Source organism: Biomphalaria glabrata, chromosome 5 (assembly GCF_947242115.1).
Source record: "Biomphalaria glabrata chromosome 5, xgBioGlab47.1, whole genome shotgun sequence".
NCBI lineage: Eukaryota > Metazoa > Mollusca > Gastropoda > Planorbidae > Biomphalaria > Biomphalaria glabrata.
In genome coordinates this window covers 46,947,823-46,969,977 of record NC_074715.1, presented here as the reverse complement: position 1 = coordinate 46,969,977, position 22,155 = coordinate 46,947,823, and the positions used below count along the sequence as shown (strand labels likewise).

At 37.8% G+C, this 22,155-nt stretch overlaps 1 protein-coding gene across 1 annotated transcript; it reads right to left on the bottom strand.

Moving 5' to 3' along the window:
• Positions 1–1,290: 1,290 nt before the first annotated feature.
• LOC106080154 (uncharacterized) lies at positions 1,291–16,692 on the bottom strand. The gene is made up of 9 exons (XM_056030937.1): positions 16,431–16,692; positions 14,539–14,666; positions 10,734–10,875; positions 9,728–9,838; positions 7,868–8,030; positions 6,104–6,664; positions 4,921–5,544; positions 4,314–4,460; positions 1,291–2,453 (listed from the first exon to the last, which is right to left on the bottom strand). The coding sequence occupies exons 1-9, from the start codon at positions 16,539–16,541 to the stop codon at positions 2,362–2,364; spliced, it is 2,079 nt and encodes a 692-aa protein (XP_055886912.1). The 5' UTR covers positions 16,542–16,692; the 3' UTR covers positions 1,291–2,361.
• Positions 16,693–22,155: the final 5,463 nt, after the last annotated feature.

Genomic DNA, 22,155 nt, shown 5'->3' with positions numbered 1-22,155 from the left:
AAATAGAAGAAATATATGGAGAGAAGAAAAAAAATTATGCTTGTACAATAGTCAAGATTAGCAGCAAAAAGGAGCCTCTTGGAAATCTGGAAGAAAATGGGCAACTGATAAAACTTCGCCCTGGGCAACACTAGATACGAGGCGATGTGGTTTGAATGGATGACGTTTGTCCAGACACACAGGAGGGGGTCAACTACTACCAAAAGTGAGAATTCCTGTAGGCCTTTAGGGCAGAGCAGGGTAAGGGCGGATATTGTGTCTGGCTGTTGGTGTTTGCTGGTGAGAGGGGATGGCAATCTGGATGTAAGATTTTGTTTTTTTTTCAAATTCTATTATTCAAGTGTATAGAATCTTCTACATTAGCTTTATGGAGTGCATTTAAAAAAAAAAAAGAAAATCATTCTATTTGTACAGACTGCAATGTTAAAATACGCCACAGGGTTTGCAAAATAGTGCTTTAAACGCACCATTCAAAAGTTATAATATGAACAGTGACCAGAGAAAGTTGAAATGACCGGACCGATGCTCCAGTCGTAAAGTTAAATTCATAGTTTCTATTGTCATTAATTATAAATCTAAATCTATACTAGATCTGAAATCAGAAGTCTAGGTCTGGAGTCTAGTTTTAGATCTATATGTCCAAATAATTATAATATCAATAAACACTAAACTCTGCCTTGCTCGCTGGGCGATTTGTTGGCGATGTACGCTCACGAAGGTGGCGGTGGCAAAATCACGAGTTCTATACCCGGTATGAACCTAATATTTTTTTTTAAAGTCGTATAATGGAGGTATTGTCATTTTTAAAAATGAATTTTTGTATGATCTTCTTTTTACTGGGCTTTTTTTGTTTGTTTGTTATTCGGCAAAGTGTTTCTCTACTGCAGACCATACCAGGGGCTCCATTAGTAAACCAAACTTGCTGAGACTACTCCACTAGAGCACGTGAAAGAAAGAGGGCAGCGAGTTTTAAGGTCGCCTTGTCCACCTACAAGCACAGACCCATTGCTGCACATGGACCAGTTCTCTCTCTCTCTCACAAACCCTTGTCCCGAGACAGACAGATGACACAAAGCTAATAGCAAGGCTTTTCATCTCATAAGCGCCGCAAAATTATAACAAATATCTTTTTTTCTTCCTGGATGTCTTTATAAATAATTTCTATCATTCCCTTTGTCTTCTCAGATTGTTTAAGATTACCGAAATTGAAAACGTTACGTGTGTTACTTGTTATCTTGTGTGAAATATTCTGTCAGAAAACAAATACTAAAGCATCTTGTAACAAAAATGGTTTGTGTAATTTGTTTATTAGCATTAATCAAGATGAACATTTAATGCATTCAGTCATGTAGGAAGTAAGATGCACACCGTGATGACTAACTGATGACATTAGATGGAATAGTGCTAAAAAATCAAACATTTTCAAAGTATAACATTGAATGGAATGCTACAAATGTTGGAACATTCTCAAATATAATTTGAATTACTGGAAATGGTCGGAACGTTCTCGGATGTAAAACATAAAATGAGTTTTCATATATAAATAAACACCCATGTAGTCTAAATGTTGCACATATTTGAAATTAAATGTGGACTTAGATTAGATACAGTTATTCAAAAAAACTATCTGGAATAAAGTTTCAAAAGTTTCAAAACATTTGCATTATAATAAGATGTCATATTAATAAAATTGTATACAGATATGTAACTATGTAACTCTGATTGTAATTCTAACCGATGGTGCTAAAATATAAAAGAAAAGTGTGACTATTAATCTTTGTAACCTAGCAACGCATGACAGTTTACTCACTGGTGCTTCTTTCAGTCTACAGATGTATTCAATGCAGCACAAATTAATTGGAAAATGAACCAATAAGATGTATAATTATTGCTCCAATAGTCTACAATTTTAAAAAATATCAATGTATGAAGGAGAATTAGTCCACAACCAAACTTACATCATTTGTTGTTTTACTAATGCTAACAAAATTTCTTGACTGGTGCGTACCAAAGCTACTAGTTGGTGCGTACCAAAGCCACTAGCTAGTGCGTACTAAAGCTACTTGAAATAGAAAGTAATTCTTATGATGTAATTCAGTGTTTCACAAAATTTGTTTTTTTTAAAAAGTGATATCAAAAGAAGCTTTAAGTACAGCCAACCAAAAAAAAAGTCACTATCTTTACTTTGAGCTTATCGCATGGAAAAAGAACCAGGGATACAGAGCAGTGTTTCTATTCTAACTTTTAGCAATACTCTTAAAAGTAGCTTTCGAAAATTAAATATGCTTTAAGACTCGAGGAACAGATTCGTGAGTACGCTGAATCCTGAAGCGGCAGCATTGACTGTGTTTCAGCTTCGTCTTACTGCACTTTCTTCTTGGAGACGCCTTTCTTTGGGGAGCCACTTTGTGCAGGGGAACGGCTGACATTCAATTTTTTCGAAGACGCGGCTCCTTGAAAACAAAACAGAACTGATTAATGATTTTAGTTCATTTATAGTAAGGGATATAAATCTACCCAGTAGCGTAGCTAGGGTCGGTGACACCCGAACCGGTCCGCACTCTACTAGCGACGCCACATGATCTATTTCAGTGTTTCTGAAACTGTTGTCCGCGGACCCATATGGGAGACAACTGAAAGGGGTCCGCAGAAATATTACTATTAGCTATGACTACTATTAGCTATGACAACTATTAGCTATGACAACTATTAGCTATGACTACTATAAGCTATGACAACTATTAGCTATGACTACTATTATCTATGACTACTATTATCTATGACAACTATTAGCTATGACAACTATTAGCTATGACGACTATTAGCTATGACAACTATTAGCTATGACGACTATTAGCTATGACAACTATTAGCTATGACAACTATTAGCTTTTACAACTATTAGCTATGACAACTATTAGCTATGACAACTTTTAGCTATGACGACTGTTAGCTATGACAACTATTAGCTAAGACAACTATTAGCTATGACAACTATTAGCTATGACAACTATTAGCTATGACAATTATTAGCTATGACAACTATTAGCTATGACGACCTAAGCCAAAGATTTGAAGAGATTGAATATTAACGACTGAGTGTTGAACCCTTTTGTGCATAGACAAACTTAGGTCGCAATCACAGATAAACCCATACTAATACAGAAGCAGCGTACTTAAATATCTACTAGCAAAGAACTACTAATAACATCTGAACAAGTTACAAAGACATATTCCAAATTTATATCCATCATTATGGGTCATTGTAAAGATTTGTTATTTTGTTTGTTGACCGCTTTCTTGTCTTTTTATTGGAGACAACTTGGAATCTCATAACAAATAAAAGAAACCAACTTGACATTTGTGCTACTTTAGCCAGGTAAGAATACACTAGAGAAAAAAAACTCACCAACCTCATCAAAGATGTTTTAAGAAAATGTTATGATCTCAACTTCAATAAGATGTTGTTGTTTCACATTTGTTACTTATAGAATTTTTGGCATTTATGTATCTTTAGTTAACTTAGTGGTCTGAGGGCAGGTAGTTCATATAAGTGGGTCACGGGGGGTCAATACATTTATTAGCCTATGATCTACCTAACAGCTGGTTTATTGACTCTGGCTTCGCTGGACTGGTTTGAGTTCAAGTCCTACCATTAGCCATGTCGATAGGCTGCTGAACATTGTTATGAGAAGTTTTGCCTCTTCACTGAGACAACGTTGTCTAGTCAAGGTGAAATTAATTTAAGTAATGTCCAAGTCAATTTTTTTTTATGTAAGACTTTGCGATTTTAAAACAGAGAACAAATATCATAAAACAATAGCAGTTAAAAAAAAAAACTGCGCGATTTTGATAAGCCTACTCTCACGCCTTCGATAGATTCATTCAGAGTGTGATATTCCATATGCCCCACCTTGTATTAATCAATCACATTTATGTGAGACAGATAAAATCTACATTTTTTAGCAATATATTACTGCTTAAAAGGTGCAGTGGCTGAGCGGTAAAGGGCTTAGCTTCTGAACCGGTTCGAATCCTGGTGAAAACTGGGATTTTTACTTTCGGGATCTTTGGGCACCTCTGAGTCCACCCAGCTCTAATGGGTACCTGACATTAGTCAGTTCGTGTACCCTCGTTAACCGTTGGCTACAGAAACAGATGGCCTTTACATCATCTGCCCCATAGATCTCAATGTCTGAAAGAGGGACTTTAATCAATTTTACTATTAGGGTTCTGGCAATCCAATCATTCTTTAGTAACCGTCCTTTGAGAATACAACTAGACACTCTCAATGACCTAGTTTCTGTACTTACTGACAAACGGACCAATGAAATCTTCTATAGACATGGCCCTCATTCCAGAAGGATAGGTTGGCATCTCAAAGCTGCAGACGGTGTAGAGTTCGTGGTCATACATGGACTCACACGCGAAGTCTTTAGACATCCAGTACTTGGGGTCGTCTGGTCAAAATATTGAAATATACATAGTTGGAGAAATAAAAAAAATGTTGGATTATTATTGTATTGTTTCACACCATAGTAGTTTTTCTTATAGCATCACCACTCACCACTATGACCTCTATGACCTCTCTACTCCACCATTTTATTATTACCTATTGTCGCTTTCTTTTAAATCGAAATGATCACATCTTAAGGCATGGACGCCTACGCCGACACTGGGGTCACTGGAGAGATTTTAAATTTACGAAATAGAGAATGCACAGATTCCGTTATCGTGTAAAAGGGCGAACCTACAACCCCAAGAGCTGCATCTGTTCATTACTGCTAAACATCTAAGACAGCAAATAACTTCTATGATTTACTTTACAATTAAATTGTTTGGGAGACAACATTAATCAACTCAAGTTAATTTTGTCCAGCCTAAAAGTAAAGTAAAATAGTACATTGCTTATTGACTTACCCACTTTGAATGCTGCTGGTTTCGGCGCTGATGGAGCTAGAACTCCCAGAGCGTTGTCATAAAATTCTAGGAAACCTCGTTTATTTACTCTAAATTTCCCGCCCTGCATTGCAGACATCAAGTCTTGCTTGGATGGAGAGATGCCTTGGATTGAATCAAGTCTCTTTCTTTTACCATTGTTGTCGACAAAGTACTCCAGCTTTTTTCTCCGAGGGTCCTTGTCCGGGTAAAGGACAGAACCATCTGGGAACAGTTTTGTCCCGTCGGGCAGTAGCAGTGTTCCGTCTGGGTACCGTAAGGTACCATCGGGATCCTCGACGACACCATCTCTGTCCGGATACCTTATTTTACCGTCGGGGTATTGAACTCTGCCGTCCGGGAATCGCACCGTACCGTCAGGATAGTGCATAATTCCCTCCTCATCGATCTCCACTGATAACCTATCGGGTTCAGACACTCTGCCGTCTGGAAAAACGATGCTGCCATCGGGGAATTGAGTTTTGCCGTCTGAAAATCGTCTAGTGCCGCCAGGGTATTGCACAGATCCGTCTAGAAGAAGGATAGTTCCGTCCGGATTTCGTATTGAGCCATCCGGCAATCTTACTCCGCCATTCGGCAATTGCTCTGTGGTGTTCAGAAAATAGAAGAAAATTAGAACTGTAAAACAAACAAATATATAATGTAGTCAAATGTAGTGCCTCGACGAAATACTGTTGCCGAACACAGATGTGGACGGGGAAAAGAAAATCTAAATCGACCACCGGTGGACAATGGTTATGAGCTGTATGTGGCAAAATGTGTAGGTCTGCGTGGCCATAGGAAATTCTGCATTCTTCATTAATATTCGGACTCAAAGACAAGCCTTATTATTATTATTTTTATAGGTGTGGTTTAAAAAAGAATAATCTTCAAAGATCGGCCTCTTCAGTTACATGAGAATTGGCAAAGGGAAAACATGTCTCTAGAGACTCCAAATGCTACAGACTAAGTTCGTTTCTTACTTTTCCATTTGTATTCACCCCGAAACCTTCAAATGAAACATTGCAATTATTATTTGCAAAGCTTCACTAATACTCAGAAATGATTGACGCTCATAAATGGGTTAATTTATCGACCTACCAACAGAGTTTTTAATGGAACCGTTGAGGGTGTTAGTGATGATACGATGACCACTTTCACTTACCTTCACTGCTGCCAGCAAGTATTGGTGGAAGAACCGGGCGTATGCCGTGGCTCAGAGCCACAGCTTTTGCTGAATCTTGGATGTCGTACTTCTTTAAATTGGTGTCGACCAACCTCTGCATCATTCTATTGCGCGGATCTTTCTCGCCGTAACGAACCATACCGTCAGGATAGATTATGGTCCCGTTCGGAAGCTCCACAGTTCCATCAGGATAACGCTTTGTGCCGTCGGGATCAATGACGACCCCGTTCTCATCCGGGTATCTGACGGATCCGTCCGGATATACAACGGTGCCGTCTGGGTGCCGTATAGTTCCATCAGAGTAATGAATTGTTCCATCTTCGTCTATTTCAACACCTTCGTAATTAAGATCTGAAACTCGGCCATCCGGAAGTCGTACTGTGCCGTCCGGGAATCGAACTGTGCCGTCCGGGAAAGTAGTGAGGCCGTCAGGAAATTTAACGGAGCCGTCAGGAAGGTAAATAACTCCGTCAGTTCTCTGCACCGATCCATCCGGGTATTGGCGTGAGCCATCCCAGAGTTCTTTCCCGTCCTCGTCCCCTGAAAACAAGCAATAGAAAAGAGAATACATTTTAAAAGCAAAGCGTCTCTAATGGGGAATAACCGCTAATTACTGCCATTTATATGAAAAGTATAGGGTTTAGGTTTAATTAGTACTAGATGATTAACAAACTGGTTAATTTTTGGATTGATTCGTGCATTGTCATCGACTATGAATAATTGTGCAAAATTTCAACCTATCCAAGAATGAGAAGTGGGAGAAAAACGTGTCAAAACGCAAAATGCGAACTAAATCCATATATATATATATATATATATATATATATATATATATATATCGCTCATTAAGTAGCATTTATTCCTCTTTTTTTCAAAATCAAACAAATAATTAGTTACCAACAATTAATTAGCTAACAGTTTAATTCTTTTTAATAATTCATGTTTTGTCAGGTTCAATGAATAATTGTGCAAAGTTTTAACTTGATCTGAGAATGGGAAATGGGAGAAAAAAACATGCTCAAACTTTTTACCATACATACATACAGACAGACAGACAGATTGAGTTGATATAAGCTTTGTAAAAAAATAAAGAGCAGATTAACACTTTAAATCTTACGTCCGGGAGGTAGGGCGGTAAAAAATGTCGTGATTAAGAAAAGTCCACTTGTAGTTGTAGCATGCTCGGAATATGGAAATACGGGTACAGCTCCGGATTTACGGCAGTGGATCTACTAAGGGCCTTATCCTCCACAAACTCAAACATATACACCTTTTTAAAAACTAAAATATGCATGTTTATTATTATTTTTTTTTTTTTTGAAGGAATGTGAAGTTCGAACCAGAAATAAATTATTTCTTTCTTCTAAAATATAGCGTGCATTTAGATGTAAGTATTTTTATTCATTAGTGGATCTTTATTAAATCTTTCAAAAGAAAGAATGGGGCCTCTACAAAAAATCTTGCCCTGGGGTCTCCACATACTTAAATCCGGCCCTGCCTCGATGTCAGTGTTGTCTATGCAACAGACTCAACCAGATTCAACCTTAATCCAAGTAGCTGCTTTGAGGAAGGGGGGGACTGCTATGAGGGCTACAACGTCCCAATCACATCGGCCTTCACTCCAAGATTTGACATACAAAGTTTTAATTGAAACCAACATCATCATTTAAATTTGGCAACATGTGTCGGGGTGGGGGTGGGGGAAGGTGGGAACAAAAAACGCATCTACAACGTTCGACTTACTGGATACTTTTTTGGACCTGAGTTGCTCGTCATCTACAGAGCCCGCCTTCTGGCTGATGCTTGACATGCTTGACCGACTGCGTCGTCCCTTGCTTTTAGGGAACAGTGAGAGCTTCTCAATCTTCTCTAGTTCTGATACCACTGAGGAATCTCTCGTGGCGCTCTGACTTGACCAATGACATTAAGTGCGTGAGATCACGTGACAATGGAGGGGAAACACGCAAAATGGGAAAAAAAATACTTTTTAAAAATAACAACAAAGCTTATATTAATTGTATCAATTAGTTTGGATCAAGAATTTAATGGTAATGTTATGTCTTATATTAATTGTATCAATTAGTTTGGATCAAGAATTTAATGGTAATGTAATGTGATTTAATTTGCCTGCGTTTTGAGCACACTTCTTTGCGACAGTGAGAGCTGGGCAAGTTACATGCGTCAAGAACACAGATTAAATAGCTTCCACCTACGCTGCCTGCGACGCATACTTTGCATCTCCTGGAGGGATCATGTCACCAACCAGGAAGTTTTGACACGGGCCAATTGGCACGGCATCTATGCTCTCCTTCAACAGAGAAGACTACGCTGGCTCGGTCATGTCACTCGCATGCCAGATGGAAGAATCCCTAAAGACATCCTATATGCTGAGCATGCAGAGGACGTCAGACCCAAGGGCCGCCCAAGACTAACCTCCAGAGATGTTTGCAAGTGAGACATGAGAACCATGGACATCAACCAAAGTATGTGGGAGGAGATAGCCCAAGACCGGACAGCATGGAGACAGACTGTACGTGCTGGTACGAACTTCGCCGAAAGCAAGAGAAACGAAGCTGCGTCTGCCAAGAGAAAGAAAAAGAAATCTGCCCTGTCAGTTAGCCCTAGGAATATATATGCACGAACTCTGGCACACTCTGCGCTCCAGAATTGGCTCGATCGGTCACTCCAGATCCTGCCCCCATCTCAAGACGTAACCAAAGCCAGTGACTCATCTGGGCGCATCCATCGTCTTCCGAGACAGAAGGAGCCATATATTTAGATTTAATTTGTAACAAGCCTCAAACGACAATCTATAAAGGGGACTAATTCAGCTTATACAACCACTTCAGTCATATACCATTCCTTTTTCTTGTTTGAGATACCAAACAAAATAATTTATTACCAATAGTTAATTAACTAATTGTTTGTTTGTTTTTTTAAATTGATTCTTACATTTTAAGGTAAAAGAAATAATTGTGCAAAATTTCAGCTTGATCCGAGATTGGGTATTGGATAAATAACGTGGCCAGACAGACAGACAGAGAGACAGACAGAGTGAGTTGGTATAAGCTTAGTAAAAGGAATATTGGGAACACATAGTAATGAAGGTTTTGTTATCTGATAGTTTGTTTCTCGGCAAAATTTTTTCAAAAGGTTTCAATTAATTAGTAGATACATGTCACTTGTCATGTGCAGAAGTTCTTATTCTCTATCGAAATATCATGAAACTTCAATAAATCCGACATGAAATAGCATGAAATAAATAAATCTGACATGAAATAGGACAAAACTAAAATAAATCTGACACTAATTAGCATGAAATAAGTCTGACATGGTATACCATGAAACCCAAAGAAATCTATCATGAAATAGAAGAAATGTAACAAATAATTAAAAAAACAAACAAAGGTAGCATCAAACAGGCAAAAACATGTTGCTACAGTTTTATAGATTATTACATCCCAGCCCAACCCTCCCACAGAACGGCGGGGGACGGCGGCGGAAGGATTCAAAGCCAAGACTTAATGGCTTGTTATGGTGATGACAATAATATGTTGTTCCAGTTCAAGATCAGTAATTTATATTACAATATCGTTTCCTTACCGCCAGAGCTTTGGCTCGGAACAGCAAGGATTTATCTGGCGGGTCTGATTCTAAAGAGAGGGTTATCATCAGGTCATTGAGCTCAGCCAGTTTCAACTGTCTTATTGTTCTCTGTCAGAAGAGAAGATTGAACATATTACAAACCTATGATTACATTCATCTATAAATAAACATGTTACAAATCTAAGTCTAGATACATCTCCCAATAAACATGTTACAAAACTAAGTCTAGATACATCTCCCAATAAACATGTTACAAAACTAAGTCTAGATACATCTCCCAATAAACATGTTACAAAACTAAGTCTAGATACATCTCCCAATAAACATGTTACAAAACTAAGTCTAGATACATCTCCCAATAAACATGTTACAAAACTAAGACTAGATACATCTCCCAATAAACATGTTACAAAACTAAGTCTAGATACATCTCCCAATAAACATGTTACAAAACTAAGACTAGATACATCTCCCAATAAACATGTTACAAAACTAAGTCTAGATACATCTCCCAATAAACATGTTACAAAACTAAGTCTAGATACATCTCCCAATAAACATGTTACAAAACTAAGTCTAGATACATCTCCCATTAAACATGTTACAAAACTATGACTACATATGTCTCCCAATAAACATGTTACATGGCTGATATTATTACCATCTCCCAATAAACTTAAAAGAAAACCAAGACTAGGACTCAATACCGACAGTTCACCTTGACATGGGCTCCAGCTACAAATGATTGCAAACAAAACTTCCCATAGGTAATTAAAGTAAGCGTACTGGTATCAGCATGGTCAATTGTATAGTCCGCATCGCGACCAAAAGATGTTTCTTGCATTATAACTTGTAAGGAACCAGATAAATTTGTTGACCTTGGTTGGGGATGTCTAAATGTTCGGGTTTTAAATATAAAGAACATAATCGAATAACAAGGGAGGAGGGGGAGCCCCGGGGCAAAAATGTTGCATAAACCAAGGTACACGACTCAAAATGTAACCTTTTGTTCTTCTGCGCCAGCCATCATTTGCTTGATAACCAGCTGCCTTCGCTTTCCCTCCATCTCTTGGAGCTGCTTCTGCTGCACAAGGCTCTGGAGAAACAAGATTTTCTCCTTGTGATAGTGCTCGTTGTCTACACATCTGAAACATCAAGAAGAGAAAGCATCACATTTCAATCCTCAAATTCAATCCTCAAATACAGCCCTCAATTTCAACCATGAAATTCAACATTCACTTTCCATCCTCAAATTTAATCCTGAAATTCAATAATCTTCAGATTCATTGGTGAGGTCGATGCTTATACTGGGAAATCTAATTAGTAAAAGATAAATCTGGTCAGCCAATGTCTTTCAGGTACCTGGTGCGGCTGACCAAAGGCCTAGAAAAATAGTCGCTATTTTTCGTCTCTCAAACTGACGTGACCCTTCTCATGCCTACATTACTGACCGCCTATACTAGCCGAAATGTGCGTTGGCGTTGGATAATAAGATAGACAGCCCATCGCATTGTACCGCAGCAGGCATATGATAATACATTTTTTGCTAGTCTTTTGGTGTTGGTCACCTAGTTTGTAAATACAACATGATGCCCAGGTTAATAGGGTGAGCACTAACGTTTGTACGCTGTGCGTAAGTAATATAACAGCAATTTGCAATTTAAAAAAAAAGGGGGGGGGAGGAGAGTTAGAGTTAACACACGCACTCGTAGGCGCCCTTGCGGGTCAGTTGTATTTACACATTATGTTGTATACACGGATTGTGAAAACAAGTAAAAACTATATATTGACACAAAGCGACTGTTATATATCAACATGTAAAACTAAAACTCATGTACATCTTATTTGAAATCAATACAATGAATGTACGGGACATGAGTATGCAAAATATTCTAAGAATTTTTGCAAAAACATGCAAGCAGGCGAAGAAAGACAATAGATAGGATTATTTATTTTTATCCCCCGCTTGAATTTTGGTGAACACTTATGCTTAATAATTGTATTAGGGAATTTTATTTATCTTGATATATAAATATTATATATGCCAAAATACAGGTAAATATATAATACTGTTGTAACTCCAGTGGCGGACTGAAAAGGTTAATGTGTGTGCGGCCTACTGATACACACGACTCAGGCAAATCACACAGGTCAGCGGGTCAACGGCAGTCGATAGACAAGGAACAGTACTGCTAATAACCGCAAGTATGACCTGTGTTGTGGTCATGTGATCAAGAGCCTTCACGGTCGAGAGACAGTGTGTTTACAAGGACAGTTGAGTCCAGGACAGCAAGGCAGTAAGCACTGTGTGGTACCTTGTGAGTCCTCGAGAATGTAGCTGTAAGAGCTAGAGAGACTAGTAATGTTTAGTTAGGCAGTTCTGTTCAGTACGAGAAAGCATTTGAATAGATGTAGCCAATTTTGTTGAATTGGCTGTCGATGTATTTGTAAATTAAATTGCCACTTTGTAACTTGAAGCTCTTGTTGTCAAGTTCTTGTGTTAGATGTGCTGTTGTGTTGTTAAGTAGTGTTTGCAGAAGGCCTGATTGAGAAGATTGTAACAATACTTTTAAATCTTATTTTAAAAATGGTATTTGTCTATTAAAGATCAGTTTGCGAAATAATAATAATAATGTCACAGCTTTCCTATTACAATTTTTACTTATACCTCGGTAGAAACTACCTTAGGTCTCGATACGTCTCTAGGTGTCCCTGGTTTAGCTGTAGTTAACGAAATAAAACAATTAAATCACTAGATCAAACACAGAACCTTTAATCAGCATTATTGCATATCACACACCAGCTGGACTCTGTCTGACAACAAACACACTTCCGGTCATTCGCGCAGAGTGTAAAAATAGATTATACATACATACACACATTCATCCGTGACAAATAATGATAATAATAAAATAAAATAAAGTGATCATTTTTAGTCAACCAAAGGTGGTCTTCTTAGACTTAATTTGAGAAGCCTTGAGGTACTGATGGATTAGTAGTTTCACAAAACCAACAAATGTCTCAAGGAATATTTTCTAAGAGTCTATTTTATTTAGGTAGAATTTTGTTTTAACAGAACGACACATTTTCTTTTCACTACAAGTATATCAGAGCTGCATCTTATTTTAGAAACAAGTGTCGTCTTGTTATACTAAAATATTGAGTAAAAAGCTTTGTGTAGTGTAGGATCTAGATAAGTGGACACAATAGACGTCTCATTGTTATCGACCAGGTGGTGGATGAGAGGTAGAGCACTTGGCTTGCGAAAAGAGTATCTCTGGTTCGAATCTCAGTGATGGCAGAAAGTTTGGAATATTGAAATATGTTATTTTTAGGATGCCTCTCAGTCCATCCTACTCGGATAGTGACTTGACATTGGTTAGGAAAGTCAAGGGCGTTTGGTCTCTGTGCAGCGCCCACCTCCTCACTTCGTCATGTTTTAGTATGTCTTTTACGTCTGACGTCTTATGTCTCAGGTCTTACGTCTTATGTCTCAGGTCTTACGTCTCAGGTCTTATGTCTTACGTCTCAGGTCTTACGTCTTAAGTCTCAGGTCTTACGTCTCAGGTCTTATGTCTTACGTCTTATGTCTCAGGTCTTACGTCTTATGTCTCAGGTCTTATGTCACAGGTCTTACGTCTTATGTCACAGGTCTTACGTCTTATGTCACAGGTCTTACGTCTTATGTCACAGGTCTTACGTCTTATGTCTCAGGTCTTATGTCTTACGTCTTATGTCTCAGGTCTTATGTTACAGGTCTTACGACTTATGTCTTAGGTCTTACGTCTTATGTCTCAGGTCTTACGTCTTATGTCTCAGGTCTTATGTCTTATGTCTCAGGTCTTACTTCTTACATCTTATGTCTTACGTCTCAGCCCTTACGTCTTTGGCTCAGGCCTTACATCTTATGTCTCAGGTCTTACGTCCAATGTCTCAGGTCTTACGTCCAATGTCTCAGGTCTTACGTCTTATTCTCAGATCTTACGTCTAATGTCTCAGGTCTTACGTCTCAGGCCGTATGTCTTATGTCTCAGGTCTTACGTCTTATGTCACAGGTCTTACGTCTTATGTCACAGGTCTTATGTCACAGGTCTTACGTCTTATGTCACAGGTCTTACGTCTTATGTCTCAGGTCTTATGTCTTACGTCTTATGTCTCAGGTCTTATGTTACAGGTCTTACGTCTTATGTCTTAGGTCTTACGTCTTATGTATCAGGTCTTACGTCTTATGTCTCAGGTCTTATGTCTTATGTCTCAGGTCTTACTTCTTACATCTTATGTCTTACGTCTCAGACCTTACGTCTTTGGCTCAGGCCTTACATCTTATGTCTCAGGTCTTACGTCCATTGTCTCAGGTCTTACGTCTTATTCTCAGGTCTTACGTCTAAAGTCTCAGGTCTTACGTCTCAGGTCTTATGTCTTATGTCTCAGGTCTTACGTCTCATGTCTCAGGTCTTACGTCCCAGGTCTTATGTCTTAGTCTCAGGTCTCAGGTCTTAAGTCTTAAGTCTCAGGTCTTATGTATTAGGTCTCAGGTCTTACGTCTCACGTCTTATGTCTCAGGTCTTATGTCTTAAGTCTCAGGTCATATGTATTACGTCTCAGGTCTTATGTATTGCATCTCAGGTCTTGCATCTTACGTCTCAGGTCTTGCATCTTACGTCTCATGTCTTGCATCTTACGTCTCAGGTCTTACGTCTCACGTCTTACGTCTCAGATCTTACGTCTCAGGTCTTACGTCTCACGTCTTACGTCTCAGATCTTACGTCTAAGGTCTTATGTCTTAGGTCTTACGTCTAGTATCTTACTTGTAAAGATATTTGGCTATGAACTCAATCGGATCTCTGGGCTTCAGTTCCACGACTTCCTGGAGGCATTGTGAAAGGTAGTTGCCGAGTGACCGCTTCAAATATTGATCATAACAACTTTCAGATTCCTGAAAAGCAACAACAAAGATTGATACATCAACTTTAAAATAAAAAATCATATCTCCACCCCCGACCTAATTTTAGATCCAGAAAAATGTGTCAACAATCAAGAATGGGACGAAAAAAATATTTTTTTCTGTATATACGCTGCTGAGCTATTTTTAACTGGAAAAGACGTCATACCATGTTATTGAAAAAAAAACGCTAGCTAAAAATCTACGGCCATATTAAAAGATCTTCAGGGCTCGCAAAGACCTTTCTTCAGGGAACAGTACCAGGAAAAAGAAGAAGAGGCAGACAGAGAAAGCGATGGGAAGATAGCATAAAAGAATGGACAGGCCTGCCATTGAAAGAGGTTCTAAGGCTAAAGACATTAAGGGATGGAGAAAGACGGTCGAGAAATCTTGCGTGGTGCCCCAACGGTCCAACAGACTAAGGGATAGGTAAGGTAAGGTAAGATGCATTCCATATTGGCGTACTAAACAGATGATGATTATAAAAAGCTTTCGTTGTTATTCGCAACAAGCAACATGTTTGCTTAGATTTTAGATCATCATCTTCACTGTCTGTCTATTCACTTTTGTCAGAAGGTTGCTGTGACAGTTCGCGAAACCAAATCCCGCCACTCTTTCCAGTCAGCAGTTTTTTTGTTTTGTTTTAAAAGTCTCGGATGTTCCTTCAGATTTAAAGATTATGACATCCTAGCACTGGCATGGCTTGAACCCAGGACCATCGATACGACAGTCAAGATCGCATATCGCACGACCAGGCAGTCCTCCTGATCTTAACAAAATATCAAGAGAAATGCCAGCCCAATATTTGGCGTTGTCCAGCCAGCTTTTTTTTTTTTGGACGACCCTTTCCTCGTGCCTCTTCCACTGGACCCTGAAAGATGATTTTTGGACGTTTTCTGTAGCATTTACTCTCAATGACTTGAATTTTTCTTTCAGCCTCATCTTTCTGTGTCCAAATTTCACAATCATATAACGATATAGGAGTAACAGACACCACTAAAACAAAATACTTGATTACTTAGACTTAGATCCTCTTGCGCCGTTCGGCCTATTGGGCGGCAAGCTGTCTCCACAAAGATCTGTCAGTGGCAATGTCTGAAGCCTCTTCCCACCTGATGTACACTTTTTTGAGGTCCTCCATGAAAGTGCGGCGCTAAGTTATACTATGATTTCCCTGTTTGCGCTTTCTACATATAGGCCTCAACGTCATCGCAACTCTTGGTATGCGTAGTTTATTTAGTCGGAGAACATGTCCAGTAAACCTCAAGCGACGCTCTGTCACAACCTCACTAAGTGGTCGATTTCCAGTTCAGCATAGGATTTCCTTGTCTGAGACGCGATCTGTCTACCTGACGTCCAAAATCCGTCTAAGACATTTTTGTTGAGCCACATCTAGTCTTTTCTCAATTTTGGCAGATGACTTCCATGTCTCACATGCATATGTTGATGCTGGGATGACGATTGTGTTAAGAAGGTGTATTGTTGTCTCAAGTCCAATGGCTTGGCTTGTCCTAATAGGCTGCAGCCTTTGGAAAATGCTCCCTGCCTTTCCTATTCGACCCGCTACGTAGGCATCGTTTGTTATGATGCTGCCAGGTAAAACACAGTCTTAACTAAATTATTATTTAGGTCTGTGTTCAAATGTATTTCCCTCGCTGATCAAAGTAAAGACGTGCACTTTAAAGTTATCGTATTTGTTTAATACATTTAGTCTGGTTTCTTATTCTAAAGGTCTCAAACTACTCTTTCTTGACTTACTGATTCTGGGTTGTCCCATGTCTTATACGTGGAGGAAGAGACCGCTGTCACTGCTAAAGGAGTACCAAATAATTCGTCGTTTTCGAGGACGACGGGCTGAGCTTTGGGCATTCTCGGAAACTGTAGATTCTATGTGCTGCACTGTTCCTTCAAACTGTGTGTGGTCGATGGTCTTACACACGGACCTTGATGGGAGAACTTTTATTTACAGCGCGATGGGGAGATAGTCTTCTCCCTCGCTGTTCATTAGAAGCACTGTCTGGCACCGCACTGCATCAGTCCATTTCGGGAATTCCCCCAAAGTCTGAAATAATATAAGAAATGAAATAGAGTGCTGTCAATGGAAAATTTCATGCAAATAATTTCAATTTGAGGTAAATACTGTTCAATTAATAAGTAACAAAAAAAAAGTAATAAGTAGCCATTAAGGATAGTCAAGAGAATGGCCCAAGTGAGGAAAGGGAAAAAAAAAGGGAGAGAGAGAAAGAGAGAGAGAGAGGCTCGAGAAAACATTGTAAAGAAACTAGAACAAATAAAAAATAGAGTATTGTGATGTATTACAAATGAATACTCTAATTGGATTTAAGTAACACTATAAGTAACATCACTAAACTTAGAGACACTTCAGGACAGAAGAATAAAATTAAAGTAGCTATAATACATAAAACATTAAACCATAATTTACAAATAGAAAAACAAAACCTAATAAAATACTCAGAAAGACACAAAAGATAGAGACACATTCCTCATTCCATACGCTAGAACAGATTAATACAACTGCTCCTTCTTCCTAGTGTCAATAGAAAATGGAATGGGTTGCTTGAATCAGACAGAAAAAAACAATAGTTTAAACAGAGTTTAAGTCACTGATTACTATACATGACTAGATTGACACATGAAATGAGTAGGGGAGAATTATTTTCTTTTTGAAGTCTGTTTCTTACAAATTTACATAAATGATTTACCAAATTGCATTACTTCAGGAACAAAAGTCAGATTATTTGCAGACGATTGCATAATATATAGAACAATAAAAACAACACAAGACACAGATATTTTACAAAGAGAATTAGATGAATTACAGAAATGGAAATCAAATTGGAGCATGTCTTTCCACCCAGAAAAATGTCAGTTGTTAAGAGTAACAAAAAAACTAAAACAAATTAATTCCACTTATCTTATTCATGACAAACCAGTAACACAGACTAAAAACGCAAAATACCTAGGTGTTATAATAAATGAAACACTGTCATGGAATCCACATATAGATGAAACTACAAAAAAATCAAACAAAGCATTAGGATTTATTAAAAGAAATTTCTATAAATCAAATAAGAACATAAAACTAAAATGTTATTTAACCTTGGTTAGGCCAATAATAGAATATGCATCCTCCGTTTGGGACCCCTCAACTCAAGAAAACATTAAGAAACTGGAACAGACACAAAATAGAGCAGTGAGATTCATAACAAACGAATATTCACATTTGACTAGAGTAACACCTTTAGTAAAATCACTAAATTTAGAAAGCCTTCAGGACAGAAGGCTCAAAAGTAAAGTAGCAATCATACATAAAACACTGAACCATAATCTTCAAATACAAAAACAAAATTTAATAAAATACTCAGAAAGACACAAAGATAAAGGCACATTCCACGTCCCATATGCTAGGACAAATTTGTACAAATACACCTTCTTCCCTAGTGCTATTAGAGCATGGAATGGGTTGCCTGAGCTAGCCAGGAAAACCAGTGACTTGGCAGAATTTAAGTCATTGGTTAATATGCATGACTAAATGCATGACGCGTAGGGCGTAATCATCTTCTTTTTTGAAGTAACGTCTGTATTATATAAGATAAGATAAGATAAGATTGTAAAAAAAAAGTCTAAAGACAGAATAGAGTAATCTAGCAAAATATTTTAAGACACGAGTCACTCATTAATGACATTAAAATCAATATGTGGTTAAGACTTCAGAAATCTAGATATATTTAAACATTGAATCTTTTTTTTTAATATTAATATTACTTTTTAAATATAGATAACTCTTACTGGCAAGTGCGGATTGTAAAAATAAAACAGTTGTCTACCTTTAAGCTCTTCTGAAACACATGCCTAGTCATTGAGTGTCGCCTTTTTGAAGAATTTATTTTTTTATTGGCAATACGTTAAATGTACAGTCAGATTTATGTCTAGATAGAAACTATTTTAAGAACTAGTCATTTGGGACACGGGTGGAAATGGATGATCAGGTCAAAGGTTAAGTTTTTAACTTGTTAGCTGTGTCGTTGTAAGGTGATGTTGCCAAGTTGGATCCATATAAGACTATGTGTATTACTATATATTCCTTTCCCTCTTCTTATGTTAATTTATGTACTCTGTTGCTGGCATTGTATGTTATCATCCTCTGATCTATGTCAGGACATAGAAACTAATTATTGTAGCGACAACTGAAGCCCCGGGTAGTTTTTCTATGAACTTAACATAAGTTTAGTTACATAAAATGTAAATGTACTCTATAAAATAACAATATGGATTAGTCCAAACAGTTATACAAAAAATACTTTTAAAAATGTATGCTTGTATAGAGAACAGAATAAAACATCTCTCATCTACTTCACATCCAAATGTGTCATCCTTGATGTAATAGTAGCTCAAAGATCTTCTGGAAGTCTAGGGCAGTACGTGTATCAACTCATCACCTGCCTCACGTGATACAGTCTCTAGTTCCTCACTTCTTGAGTCATAGCAACTCTCTCTTCTTAACGATACAGTCTCTAGTTCCTCACGTCTTGAGTCATACCAACTCTCTCTTCTTAACGATACAGTCTCTAGTTCCTCACGTCTGGAGTCATACCAACTCTCTCTTCTTGACGATACAGTCTCTAGTTCCTCACGTCTTGAGTCATACCAACTCTCTATCTTCTTGACGATACAGTCTCTAGTTCTCAAGTCTTGTGTCATACCAACTCTCTCTATCTTCTTGACGATACAGTCTCTAGTTCCTCACGTCTTGAGTCATACCAACTCTCTATCTTCTTGACGATACAGTCTCTAGTTCTCAAGTCTTGTGTCATACCAACTCTCTCTATCTTCTTGACGATACTGTCTCTAGTTCCTCACGTCTTGAGTCATACCAACTCTCTCTCTCTTCTTGACGATACAGTCTCTAGTTCCTCAAGTCATGAGTCATACCAACTCCCTCTCTTCTTGACGATACAGTCTCTAGTTCCTCACGTCTTGAGTCATACCAACTCTCTCTTCTTGACGATACAGTCATAGACTAGTTAACATGGCTGCCTGGTCGTGCGGTTTGCGCGCTGGACTGTCGTTCGGATTTATCGATGGTCGAGGGTTCAAATCCTTGCCCACTCCCGTCCCCCGTCGTCCTGCGGGAGGTTTGGACTAGGAAGTAAACTATCTTCAAGTCTGAAGGAACATCCGAAACATGTAAAACAAACAAACATTCAGGGTTTCAAGCCACACTGACACTGGCTCTAAAACAATAATATTGTAACAATCGATATAGTCTAATTCAAACAATTAAACAATATCCTCTACAATTATAAGAATAGAAGATCTTGTGAAAAAAATGCAATTAACTTACGTACTAAAACAGGATAGATGACAAAGGTTTTCAACACCAAACAGTACTTAAGTTAATAAATGGCCTCCTCTTACACCAAACAGTACTTAAGTTAATAAATGGCCTCCTCTTACACCAAACAGTACTTAAGTTAATAAATGGCCTCCTCTTACACCAAACAGTACTTAAGTCAACACATGGCTTCCTCTTACACCAAACAGTACTTAAGTCAATACATGGCTTCCTCTTACACAAAAACAGTACTTAAGTTAATACATGGCCTCCTCTTACACCAAACAGTACTTAATCAACACATGGCCTCCTCTTACACCAAACAGTACTTAAGTCAACACATGGCTTCCTCTTACACCAAACAGTACTTAAGTCAATACATGGCTTCCTCTTACATCAAAACAGTACTTAAGTTAATACATGGCCTCCTCTTACACCAAACAGTACTTAAGTCAACACATGGCCTCCTCTTACACCAAACAGTACTTAAGTCAATACATGGCTTCCTCTTACACCAAAACAGTACTTAAGTTAATACATGGCCTCCTCTTACACCAAACAGTACTTAAGTCAACACATGGCCTCCTCTTACACCAAACAGTACTTAAGTCAACACATGGCCTCCTCTTACACCAAACAGTACTTAAGTCAACACATGGCTTCCTCTTACAATAAACAGTACTTAAGTCAATACATGGCTTCCTCTTACACCAAAACAGTACTTAAGTTAATACATGGCCCCCTCTTACACCAGACAGTACTTAAGTCAACACATGGCCTCCTCTTACACCAAACAGTACTTAAGTCAACACATGGCTTCCTCTTACACCAAACAGTACTTAAGTCAATACATGGCTTCCTATTCTTGGTTAATAATTTTAAATGCTTATATTCTAAATCTACTTGATTTCCGCTTGCAGAAGAGTTCACTGTTTACTTCCTTTAACATGGTTTTAATATTACAGAGCGTTTTGAAAGTCGTCTATTTTTTTTTTTTTTTTGTTTATGTTTGGAAATGGAGCCCGGCCCCATCTGGAGGTCGATCTACTAATACCTGTAGATCTAAATTATATTCGGATCAACATGTAAAAGACCTTATTGATTTAGATCACAGTGATTTTGTTTTATCTGTTCATAGTGATAGTTTTAGTGTCAGTGTTAGATCTAGACTAGATTTTAGATCTGAATCTGATAGTTCATCAGCTGATGAACCTGCCACGCCCCCTCCTAAAAACTAGACGTAGTAGCACAAAGAATACATCTAGATCTAGGCCTGTTTCAACAAATTTGAAAAATGCAGAGATGGGCACTAAATCAGAAAGCAATTTTAGATTTATTCCTTCCAATAAGTCTAGATTACTCTAGATCTACTTCAGCCAATGTGGTATATAGACATAGAGGTGTCAACATGAGCTTACTCAATTCTGAGTCCACTGAGCTTTACTCTACTAGATTCTGCAGTTGTTAATAATCTTGTTGATGCAATAAAGAGTTATGCAGTCTACATAATAAAAAATAAACACTCCAGCACGCAGGGCATCCATTTTTACAAAATGGAAACCAGTTTCTAACTATGAAATTGATAAATTTCTGGCCATAACTACAATGATGGGATTAGACTCGTCGTTACGTCCCGCACATCCATATGGATTAATTTTAATACCACAGTTAAAATATGGAAGTTGTTTTTTGCTCAGGCAAACATTATATAAATGAATTACTTTTATTTGAAATATATCATGTGCAATGTAATTATTTTCTTACTGGAACTTAATGTTGCAAGTTGTTTGTTTTTTTCTCATAAATTTTCTATGGTGGTGACCTTGGATAATGTGCTCCAGTTTTGTACTCCATGAGTTTTTTATTGTTTGAGTGCCAGTTCTAGTTCATGAAAATATGAATAAGGATTATAAAACAATAGCATTTAATTCAATTTGGAATAGAAATGATCTTCATATGTGACTTGGATTAAATCTTTTGTCGTCCATTGGTGAGTTTTCAGATTTTAATTTTTACTTTTCATAAAGCAAAAAAAAAAACAAAAAAAAAACACTTCAATTTATACACTTGATTTTTTAATATCTAAAAAGAACATTCATTTTCCTTTAATTCAGTATCAAAAACATT